Source organism: Apteryx mantelli, chromosome 2 (assembly GCF_036417845.1).
Source record: "Apteryx mantelli isolate bAptMan1 chromosome 2, bAptMan1.hap1, whole genome shotgun sequence".
Taxonomy (NCBI): Eukaryota; Metazoa; Chordata; class Aves; order Apterygiformes; family Apterygidae; genus Apteryx; species Apteryx mantelli.
Genome location: NC_089979.1, coordinates 155344976 through 155356999, shown reverse-complemented (window position 1 = coordinate 155356999; position 12024 = coordinate 155344976). Strand labels below are relative to the sequence as shown.

At 52.5% G+C, this 12024-nt stretch overlaps 1 protein-coding gene across 1 annotated transcript; it reads left to right on the top strand.

Annotated features, from left to right (window-relative positions):
* The first annotated feature begins 1646 nt into the window (after positions 1 to 1646).
* On the top strand, positions 1647 to 4590 carry FZD8 (frizzled class receptor 8). The gene has a single exon (XM_013949240.2). The coding sequence runs from the start codon at positions 1962 to 1964 to the stop codon at positions 3951 to 3953; it is 1992 nt and encodes a 663-aa protein (XP_013804694.2). The 5' UTR covers positions 1647 to 1961; the 3' UTR covers positions 3954 to 4590.
* Positions 4591 to 12024: the final 7434 nt, after the last annotated feature.

Below are 12024 nucleotides of genomic sequence, written 5' to 3'. Positions count from 1 at the left end.
GAACGGCTTGTTCCCGAGATTACAGTAATTACAGCCCCAGCGTGAACTCCATACAAGCGCTAAATGAAACAGCACATCAATTAAAACACAAACACCCCGTCCTGAGAGGAAGGCAACCCCCCGGGACGGCCTAACGAGCGCGCCCGAGCCCGCCGCCCGCCGCCGCTCCCCTTAAGGTGGTCCGGCACCGCGGCGGGGGGGGGCGCCTCAGGCCCCCTCAGGCCCAACGGCTGCCCCCGCCGCCGCCAGAACTCCGCGCCCCCGCCGCCGCCTCCGCGCCGTCCCGCCGCCGGGCCGGGCCCGCCCCCCTCAGCGGCGGCGAGGTTGCCCCGTCCCCGGCGCCTAACGGAGGACGAAGACGTCCTCCATGTTAGCGGCGGCGCTGGCGGCCGCGCAGCGCGGGGGCCCTGGCCCGCCTCGACAGCCGCGGCCCCGTAGCGTCCGCGCTGCTGCCCGCGGCGTGCGGCGGCCTCTCCGCACCCGGCACCGCCGAGCCGCGGCGCTGCGCACCCGCGCAAGCCCCCGTGCCCCGGGCGGCGCTGGGCTCCGCGGGGCCGGCGCTCACCTGCCGGCGGGGGGGGTCCCGCAGCGCCGTACGAAACTCCGGTGCTATCAGATGCCTCAATGCCACGCAGAGGAACACGTGTGCGCGAGCATATGTACACATATATGTTTTTTATTAAATTGCCTTGGCCAGCAAGTGCACCTTCACTTGCCGCCGCCTCAGTTTCGGGAATCCCACCGCTAACACCCAACGCTTCCCCCGTGTCATGCAGCCCTAGCCGTGACGGATACCGTGACCGCGCTCGCAGTGTGTCGCGATACGCGCTGCCCGCAAAAGCCGCGCAGCAGCTCTAGCGCCGACGTGGAAACCCAACGCGTGCGAGACCTGCGCCAAGCCGCGGGACCGCGCTGCGCCCCGTTCGCGCTGCAGGGCCCAGTCCAAGCCCTGATACCGTGGTGTAACGCACTAAACAAACACCGAGAGAAGGACGCGTTTGCAACGCTCAGATCTGCACGCACAGAAAAATCCCACCGCTGTAAAAAGCGTGAGAGAAGACAACTTCGCCAGAGACTTCAGACTGTTGCTAAACTTGCTGCGGCTACTCGAATGAGCCCAGTTTGAGCAAAACCGCTCGCCGAGGAAGAGAAACGCTCTGGAGCCGAAGGGCTCTGCGCCCGCCTGGCGCGACCCAGACACCCACAGCGGGCGCTTCACGGTGAGGCGCCGCGCGGCGCGGACAAGGGAGCGCGGAGCCGCCACCGGCAGCCGCCGCGCCGCCCGCTCCACCTTAAAGAGGCGGCGGGCGGCTCGCGCTCCCCGCCCGGGCCCGCGCGATAGGCGGCCGGGGCGGCCGGGGCGGGGCCTGGCGGCGCTCTCTATAAATATTCATGAGCGCGCGGCGGCCGGACTGGCGCTGCCGGGGCCGCGGAGCGACAAGTTGCGCCGAGGCGGCTCGGGGGCGCGTTAGGGCGAGCGGCGGCCCGTTGGCCCCGCGGGCGGCGGCGAGCCAGGACCGGCCGGCGGCCGCCCACAGAGCCGGGCGCTCGGGCGGCGGCGGGAGCCGCTGCGCTGCGCTCGGGCCGCCCCAGCGGCGGCAGCGCCGCTGCCCGCTCGGGGCGGGGGGCGTCCGGCGCCGCGCCGCCGCCGCGCGCCTCAGCCATCTTGACCGCGCCGCGCGGGGGCTCGCGGCGAAAGTTGCTGCGCCCTCGCCGCGCCGGCACGGGGACGGGCACGGAGCCGGCGCCCCCCGCTCAGCCGCCCCTGCCGGGAGCATGAGACGGCGGCTGCGGAGCCTGCCCTGAGCGGACCCCGCGGCGGGGCGCGGCGGCGAGGCGCTGCCCGCCCGCGCAGCCCGGCAGCCCGGCACGGAGCGGGCGCCCGCCCGCCCTACGGCCCCGGCAGGGGTAGCCGCGGCCGGGCGGGGCGCCGGGGCTGCCGGCGTCGCCACTCGCCGAGCATGGAGTGGAGCTACCTGTTGGAGGTCACCTCGCTGCTCGCCGCCCTGTGCCTGCTGCAGCGCGCCGGCTGCGCCGCCGCCTCGGCCGCCGCCTCCTCCTCCTCGGCTAAGGAGCTGTCGTGCCAGGAGATCACTGTGCCCCTCTGCAAGGGCATCGGCTACAACTACACCTACATGCCCAACCAGTTCAACCACGACACGCAGGACGAGGCCGGGCTGGAGGTGCACCAGTTCTGGCCGCTGGTGGAGATCCAGTGCTCCAGCGACCTGCGCTTCTTCCTCTGCAGCATGTACACCCCCATCTGCCTGGAGGACTACAAGAAGCCGCTGCCGCCGTGCCGCAGCGTGTGCGAGCGGGCCAAGGCCGGCTGCGCGCCGCTCATGCGCCAGTACGGCTTCGCCTGGCCCGACAGGATGCGCTGCGAGCGGCTGCCCGAGCAGGGCAGCCCGGACACGCTGTGCATGGACTACAACCGCACCGACCTCACCACGGCGGCGCCGCCCAAGCCGCCGCCGCGCGGCGCCCGGCCCGGCGGCCCCGCCAGGGCGCCCCCGGCCGCCGCCGCGCCGCCGCCGCCCGCCGCCGCGCCGCGCCCGCCGCCGCCCTGCGAGCCGGGCTGCCAGTGCCGCGCGCCCATGGTGTCCGTGTCCAGCGAGCGGCACCCGCTCTACAACCGCGTGAAGACGGGGCAGATCGCCAACTGCGCCCTGCCCTGCCACAACCCCTACTTCAGCCCGGACGAGCGCGCCTTCACCGCCTTCTGGATCGGCCTCTGGTCCGTGCTCTGCTTCCTCTCCACCTTCGCCACCGTCTCCACCTTCCTCATCGACATGGAGCGCTTCAAGTACCCCGAGCGGCCCATCATCTTCCTGGCCGCCTGCTACCTCTTCGTCTCCCTCGGCTACCTCGTGCGCCTGGTGGCCGGCCACGAGAAGGTGGCATGCAGCGGCGGTGCGGGGGCCGGCGGCGCCGGCGCGGGGGCCGCAGGGGCCGGTGGCAGTGCAGCGGCCGCAGGGGCGGCGGGGGGACGCGGCGCGGCGGGCGGCGCGGCCGAGCTGCAGCCCGAGCTGGCCGTGGCCGAGCACGTGCGCTATGAGAGCACCGGCCCGGCGCTGTGCACCGTGGTCTTCCTGCTCGTCTACTTCTTCGGCATGGCCAGCTCCATCTGGTGGGTCATCCTCTCCCTCACGTGGTTCCTGGCTGCCGGCATGAAGTGGGGCAACGAGGCCATTGCCGGCTATGCGCAGTATTTCCACCTGGCCGCCTGGCTGCTCCCCAGCGTCAAGTCCATCGCCGTGCTGGCGCTCAGCTCCGTGGATGGGGACCCGGTGGCAGGCATCTGCTACGTGGGCAACCAGAGCCTGGAGAACCTGCGGGGCTTTGTGCTGGCACCACTGCTCATCTACTTGGCCATCGGCTCCATGTTCCTGCTCGCCGGCTTCGTCTCGCTCTTCCGCATCCGCAGCGTCATCAAGCAGCAGGGTGGCCCCACCAAGACCCACAAGCTGGAGAAGCTGATGATCCGCCTGGGCCTCTTTACGGTGCTCTACACTGTGCCAGCTGCCAGCGTGGTCGCTTGCCTCTTCTATGAGCAGCACAACCGGCCCCGCTGGGAGGCCACACACAACTGCCCCTGCCTCCGTGACCAGCAGCCTGATCAGGCCCGCCGCCCGGACTATGCTGTCTTCATGCTCAAGTACTTCATGTGCCTGGTGGTGGGCATCACCTCTGGCATCTGGGTCTGGTCCGGCAAGACCCTTGAGTCCTGGAGGGCCCTCTGCACCCGCTGCTGCTGGGCCAGCAAAGGTGCCGCTGTGGCTGGGGGCACCGGGGCAGGTGCAGGTGGGCAGGCTGCAATTGCTGCAGCAGGAGGACTTGGGGCCGGAGGCGGTGGCTCTCTCTACAGCGACGTCAGCACCGGCCTAACGTGGAGGTCAGGCACTGCCAGCTCTGTCTCCTACCCCAAGCAGATGCCCCTGTCTCAAGTGTGAGGAGGGGGAAAGAGGCCAAAGGTTAGGGAATGAGGGACACTGGCCTGCCTAAAATGCCCCCTCACTGTTTGGTGCCATTAATGAACCCCTAATGGTCCCTATTAGCCACAGCTTGTATAGAACAATGCAGCTGGCAGCGGCCCCAGGCTCCGGCCCCCTCCTCCCTCCCCGCCATTCGTATGCAGGAGCATGTACTTCAAGGAGCCAGCTTATTATTTTGCTGGCAGAGGAGGGTAGAGGCTCACCCGTGCCTTGCAGAGGGCAAGGCAAAGCAGCTTCTGATTCACTCTGGACTGACAGCAGCTCTTTACTCATGGGAGGGAGGGTCTTCCTCCCCCCGTCAGGAGGCGAGGGTGCTGGGACTGCAGGTTTTCGGGATGTTAATGACCAGGCAAATGCCTTATAATACAGACTGAATCAAAACATGTCTTAATTATACACCCCAGATAAATACGGGTTTCCTACATTAAAGGATGTATTTATATAATTATTTGTTACTTTGTACAGATGTGTAAAATATGTATATATCCAAAGCTATACAGTATGTAAATTTTTTTGTAAAAAAGTTTAGAGGCTACCCCTGTAAGAGCAAATATGAGTATTCTATTTTGTCAATAAAATGACTTTTGATAATTGACTTTTTCAAGTTTTCCCCTCCTCCTGCCCTGATTATTCCAGCTGCTGTGTCATTAGTTGCTTCTAATGCTGAGATATAAACTATGAACTACATTCATGCTCCAGTCACTAAGGTAGAATACATAGCCAGCTATGTTAGAGTAGTGAGAGTTGTAGACATAAGGAGAACAAGTCTTCAACAAGTCATTCCGAAAAAGTTGCCAAAACTGGGAGGTGCCTTACCATAGTTCTCTGCTCTGTGCATTTTAATCCATGACAGTCTCTTTAAACTGAACCTGTACAAAAGAGTCATCTCACATGGGTTGTTAGGTATCCTTTTTAAAATGAATGTTGGTTTAGGAGCATGAACACACTTCTCCTATCCGTTGTCTGCTTTTCTAAGCACCTGCCTTTCCAGGGCTGCATACTGTTGAAGTGTAAAAGGCTAATGTTTTAAATTTATAGATTTATGTTTTACAGTGGAGCAATGAGTTGAAATTTGTTAGATCAGTCTCTCCTTAACAGATTAAACTAACATCTTAACCTTTCATACTTAACTTTTGTATATCAAATATGGTCCTTTTTCCAAGAGAAAAGGTATTGTTCTTCTGTCAGGACTAAGCTAATTTATTTGAGCAGAAGGCTGTTGAATTAACAGAAGAATGCTTTGGCAATTGTTGAACTTTTTACCTGTCTGCCCAGTGGCTCAGAACATCATTCCTTTAAGAGGAGCTAAATGAATAGGGTTAATCTGTAGGGAACTTGGTTTCTTTTGAGTTTGGGAAAACTTTGATCTTTTCTCTTCACCAAACGTGATGTATAGTCTGAAGTTTCTTTCCCTGCTGCCTGGTTCTTCTTGTTGCAGACCAATTGGCCACCATGGAGCCTTAAAGTTCTTCAATTAAAGGGACATGGGACTTTTTTTTTTATTTTAAGAGGAAGACTTGTAACAGTTAGTGAACACCAGAGGGAAAAGGGAGAACAGCCTTTTAAACAGCTTTTCCCTGCATTGTTAGCCAGACTGCAGGCAGCAAGGCATGGCTTGAAGCATTATAGAAAAGAGCTATGAATGCCCTACAGGTGGTCTGCTCACATAATCTCCCCAATTTAAAACATTTTCCTTTACAGGACAATTGCATTACAAAACTCCCTTCTCTTTTGCTCCTAATTGAACCAAAGAACAACTACAAGATTTTCTTTAAAAACTCTGTGCCTAAAAAAATCTATTAACTAAATTCTAGTCTGTTTTCTGAAATGGAATTACTCGGAATACCAGAAGTAAAATCTGCGTTAGATATTACTTTATTCCAGATTTTTTTTTATGCCTTCTGCTTATACTCTGTCAAATTAGCAATAATTTAAAAGCAACTGGTTAGGTTGTGTGTTAGCAGTGAAAAGATAGCCCCGGGTCCCTTATTAACCTGTCAGTCACAGTAAGAGATGGGCAGCTACCCTACTAATGACACAGATATCAATCATTATTTGTGGGAAAAACTTTGTTCCATTGAGCACCGACTTGATTATTGGTGTCCCCTTCCAAGTTCCCATAACTTAATAGATTCCACTTTTACAAAGTTACCAGGATCATGAAAAGGAGGAATTGAAAACACTGATCTCTTCAGCTCTTAGGAAGGAAAAATATTTTAACTTGTCATGTGTGAAGTATGCTTCACTGGGTTATGCTTGGTGCTTATTTATATACCATTTGACCAGAATTACAATATTGACATATGTACAAATTGATCAGGCCTATTCTGGACTAATGTTTTCCTTTAGGTAAGTTCCACTGTTAAAAAAATGTTTCCAACAATGCAGTTATTGCAATATTTAAATCAATGTGACAATTTTCATTGCCGTCTGTGGCGCTAAGGTAGGAGTTTTCTTCCTTCTAGGGAAGTACTACATACGGAAGCACAATCACTCGCGAGATAAAATCTGTGTTCCTTCCCCTCCATGGATTCTAGCAAGGAAGACAAAAAAAAAAAAAAAAAAAAAAACACACCCTGAGCCAAAACTATTCTGTGAGAATCTGTTTAGATAGGTCTCTTGCAGACCGCTGGTACAGATTGCTAAGAGCATTTTTAGTAAAATGATAGGAAGCAGTTCTGTGGCTTAACTTATCCTGGAATCAGCTAAGAGGTGCCATAGGTGAACTTAATCAGAAAAGCCGTCTCAGAACTAATTATCTTAGCAAGATGCCTGCTTTAGCACTTGGAAGTGACTGAGCAATAGTCAAAAACTAAACAAACAAAGATTAGACAAAATTCAAATCACTAGAAACCCCAAACTTGGGAAACTGCTGGAGAAGTTAATTTGCAAGTAAAGATTTTTGTGCATCAACATTAAACTTGTGACAAAAAACAAACAAACAAACAAAAGGCATTTAGGTAGACAAGAAATACAAATCCATAGTTTCACTGAACTTTACTTTTTCACATTATGATGATGCACTTTATCAAACTTTAAAGATAGATGTGCTATGAAGGACACCCCCCCACACACACACAGTGATGAGGTGGCAGCAGTTATATGTTAACTTTCAAGGTCTGAGGATGAATTACATGCTACTTAAAGTTACCAGAGAACTACTGCAAGCAATCACAGCAGATGGGAACAGACCCGCAGAGCGCGGCCGGTGCAGCCCCATGCAGGCGTGGGCCTGCCATGGGCAGGGGCAGCGTCACACCCCTGGCAGCCCTGCTACGCTGGCTCACCGGAGCAGAGCGCTAGGGGAAATCTCTGCCATCTCTTACGTGGCTCCATAGCGCACCTTGTATAGCAATATCTTGAAAGCTGGACACAAGGCAACTAACAGCCTCTTTAGGCTGATGGAAAGGTCTGATTGCTCCATTCAGGAGAGTGACTAAGCCAGCAGAGAAACACAGGTTGGAACTTTTCCTTCTCTCAACTAGCTTACCTTTACAATGCTCCTTTTTGGGACCCTTTCCTGATTTACATGTTCCTGCTTCAAAAGGAAATCCCATGCACTATTCTCCTCCCACTTTAATGACTGAATAATCCTGCAGCCTCCTAAGGAGCTGGCCCAGCTGCCTGTGGGCTTTTTAAAATGAGGCAGAGCAGCCCAGGTGTGCTAAAGGTGCTCAGGAGTGACCCTACCCCTGGGTCCTTGTGCTGCTTGCCTTAGAGCTGCATGGAAGTGTCCTGCGACCAAGTTTCTCTTGCACTGGGCAATGCCTGAAGCTTTGATAATTATGATTATCATGGGAGGGAAGGGAATTTGGAAGGGGCGGAATTGGGAAATTCTTATACCTTGAAATAATGTGAATGTAGCCAGACATTCTGGGAAACTTTTTATAGTTCCTGCAATAAAAGACATATGAAGGCTAAGACTGGTACACAAGGAGTTTTTCTTTTGCTTTCTTTCTTAAACAGTATTTGAAAATTAAAGTATTGTGGTGCTCCCCTCTTAAAGAGTTTTTCCAACGTGTATGGCCAATCCTAAGAAGGCCCCACAGATGTAGGTGAGTAACACTGAGGCAAGAGAGCAATTTCACACTCTCCTCAGCGTGCTTCACCAAAGCTTGAGAGCCCAGGTTCAGATGCCTAGCCAGACACCTGAAGCTGACGTGTAGGAAAATCAACAACAGTTTTCCACAAGAGGAAATCAGTACTGAAAGCCAAAGCAGAATGCCCACATTTGGAAAGGAATCTGCAGCCGAGAAGGGAATACCAGAGTTCTTGGGTGAAATCCAGGCCCACTTTGAAGTAAGTGTCAAAACTCCAATACAGGCAAGATGTCACTGACTCCAGTGCCCGTGTTCAACACACTTTTTTTTGCAAACACTGTGTGAGCTGTAAAGCCAAGGCTAGCCTGCATAGTAAGTTAATCCTCTTACCAATAAAGACACGGAACTTTTAATGGGATACACAAACCACCTATCATGGGGAAAAAATGCAATGGTGAACAAACGTTCAAAAAAGAGAAGAGAAAGACGATCTTGTAGTGAAAGCTCACCTACATTCAAGATCATGCTGGAGGAAAGTTCAATGTGGCCCAGTCAAACCAGCTTTTGGAATCAAAACCAGTTTCCGAAGCACCTGCTACATTGTGCCCAGAGCATACCCTGCTCCCGCCCCCAGCTCTTGGGCGCCACACGGCCTGCATTTCGCAGGACACACATCTCCTTGCCCCACGTCTGGCCCAGAAACCCTCTGTTCCCAGCAGGGAGCAAGGGGGAAACAGTCCCTTTCCATTCCCCGTCCTGACCACGCTCCCTCTCTTTCTGCCCTGCACACCAAAACTGGGTGGTATTGAAAAGATAGCAAATTTCTGCCTAGAATTAAAGAGGTTTGGCAACAAAGATCACCCTGAAAGGGACAGGATGATCCTTAGAAAAATAAGAAAAGTGAGTTACAGAAGATGGTCCAAGGAAGAAATATTAAACAGGGCAGACTGTCTGCATATGGTCATGATTTTCTAGGCAATTTTCAAGAGAACTCAATTACAAATGTTCAGACAGCTCTATTTATTTAGGCTTTTATAAATGCCCATCATTATTGTAATCAGGTATCTGAATTTCACTGGTTCAGCAGAAAGGATCACACATCATAAATGCTTTGGTACTACAGAAATAACTAGTGTCTGGTATTAAAATGTGGAGCCATAATCTAAGGTGGCTAAGGATAGTCAAATCATTTCAGAAAGTAGTTTCTAAGGTCAAACGCTGAATCAAGCTTTTTGAAGGCTGAGATGATACTTTTTCACTCCTACAAGTCTCTTATCTATGATCTCAGAATACTTCACATTCACTAGTGAATTCATAGTCAAATTTCTTGTTGGGAGACAAAAATCGCAATAATACCAGGCTCGCAAAACTTAACAACACAATGAGATTTGATGGAGTTAACTGAAAAGAAGCAGACCAGCCTGTGGCCACCATCTGAGGCTTATCAAACTCAATCTGTTGAGTATACTGAAGGGCTAGTGTTACATCATCTTTAAAAAAAATGTAGAGAAAAATGACACATTCTTCCCATTCTCTAACACAATTGCAGAAAAGACTATTTACAGCGGTTTCATAGTTGTATCAGGCCAAAAATCGTGGCAAATAAACTAATTCCGATAGAAATCGCAGTGCCGAAGCAGCCCGTTTCGGGCCGGGGCGGGCGGCCGCGCGCTGGGCTTGGGGCTGGCGGGAGCTCGGCGCCTTTCACCGAGCATCCAGCAGTGCCCTCCGCTGGAGGGAACCGGGAATTTCAGCCTTGGTCGCCCTTCCCGAGAACAGCTCTTGGCTCCCGCTGGCCAGAGCAGGCACAGGGAGGCGCCCATGGTACGAGCACGCTGGCACAGGACAGAAGAGGGGAAAGGGGCTCGTTTTCGTCCGGCCGCAGCCTTGCCCGCAGAGTGCCGCCGATGCGACTCCCCTTGGCCGGAGCCCCCGGGCTCTGTTTCCTCTCAGCGCGGGCCCCCAAGCCCAGAAACATGTCTGCCTCCAGATCCGCCCTTTACCCAGGCCCCAGTTTTTCCAAACATTTAAGTGGTGGAATGGCTCATGTCGTTCAGATGGCATTTGTGATTAGTTCACAGGTGTCCCATTTAGAGAGACAAGTTCAGCTGAAAATCCATGTCTCCAGTGTCTAAAAAAAGAGGAGGCCGCTTACGTACGCTCTCCAGCTGCTGCTCGCACAGTCCTCGGCTCCAGGCTTCCCGCTGGTTCCGGAGGGGCCATTCCCCTTTCGTGTCACCCCCTCTCACTGGTTTCCCCTTATTTTCCATGTCACCACTTGCTGTTTTCCCAGTGGCCTGCAGCCACCACCTTTCTCAATTTCTACTTTCTAGCAGAAATGCTGTATGCCAAAGTCCATGGCTCAAAGCCTCCTGACTTTCGCTCCTCGTCGGTGGGTGTCCCAAGGGCAGTGCACCCCGGGGTACCTGCAAAGGGAGGGAGCTGGGTGTCGTGCTGCGCTGAGGCCTCCCCCAGAGCTCAGCTGCACCCACGTGTTGCACGGGCCCGCTCGCAGAGCAGCTCTCATTCCTTTTTCAAAATGTTGCTTTCCAAGAAAAATTGAAATTTACTCAGAAAGGCATGGTCAAGTTGTGATTCAGACCCAATTTACTATAGAGCAGAAAGTTGGGATATTTCATTTGGACATTGCCTGACTTTTTTAATGTGTTTCAGAAAAAAAAGGAGAGGTTTTTTTCCATCACATTTCCGTTTCATTTTTGCCTTGATGTATTTGACTTGTTAGATGCTTTCATACTGATTTTAAATGTGGTAACTAGAATTGGTTGGTATTTTCTTTCCTCCAAACATTTCTCTTTGCTAAAATACACCTAGTTAACATCTTTCACAAAGACATGTTAGTTTCAATTATTTTTTTCTACTTGAAAATGTCAACAAAAGTAACATGTAAAATGACTTGAACAACCCACTTAGTATGTCCCCTGAAATTAAAAAAAGAAAAGCATTTTTATGCTGTAGGAACTGATTTGTTTCAAAACATCTGTTAATCGATAGCCTCACCATTTTTCAGTGGCTGAAATGATCTGTTCTGATTTGAATCAGAGAATGTAGCACTTTGGTTTATGAAAGCAAAGACAGACTGGCTTTCTGTCCAAAGGCAGGATAGGAATAAAATTAAGCCTAAGTTTTTTGGAGGGGAGGGGGCTGTTTCCCGTGGATCTGTGGCCCTTGCAGCTTCAGCGCAGCGCGTGCTTCTGGGCGCTGCTGCCATCTGGAGCTGCCGTCTCAGCACGCCAGAGCAGCGGAGCGCAGTGGCCGCATTGCTTTTGTTTCCCCCAAGCCTGCTGGGCGGAAAACACAATTACAGCTCCGATTTGTAAGTCCAAATTACTTTTTTGCAAAACTCTGGGGGAGCGATATTTTGGCTATAACAATCAGGAAAACCAGCTTTTCCAGCATATAGAGCAGGGCACTAGGAACCGCCAGATCGGGACACCACAGAGACCCACAAGGAGCTTCGTTGCTGCCACGCTGTAGCTCATTAGTGTACGCGAATTGTGTGTGTTGTTTTTAGCAGCTAAAGAGTTATTTATGGCTTCTATGTTCTCAAGCCAAAGTGAGTGAGGGGTGCAACCAGGGCAGCCGCATCAGAGCAATGCAAATCACTGACAAGGCATCATGAATGCAAGCTGAGCAGAATTTAAATACAATCCATGAATGAGAGGAAAGATTTGCATGAAGGAAAGAATCATTAGAATCTGATTTAACAAGCAGTATATAAAATGGGCCTTTGCAGCTTAAAATGAAGCAAGGCACATTCACGTTATACATTCTTAATGAAAAAAAAAAAAGCAAAATCACAAAAAAACCTAATTTATTAGCAGAGCTTGGAATAGAAATGGTTTTCACAGAATACCTTTAGATCCTGATTCAGAAACTTGTGCTTGATTGCTTTCTTGAATAAGAGTGGATCATAAGCATGTAGGGTGGTAAGGACTGTTTAAGTGCATGCCAAAGTCCTATTGATTTCA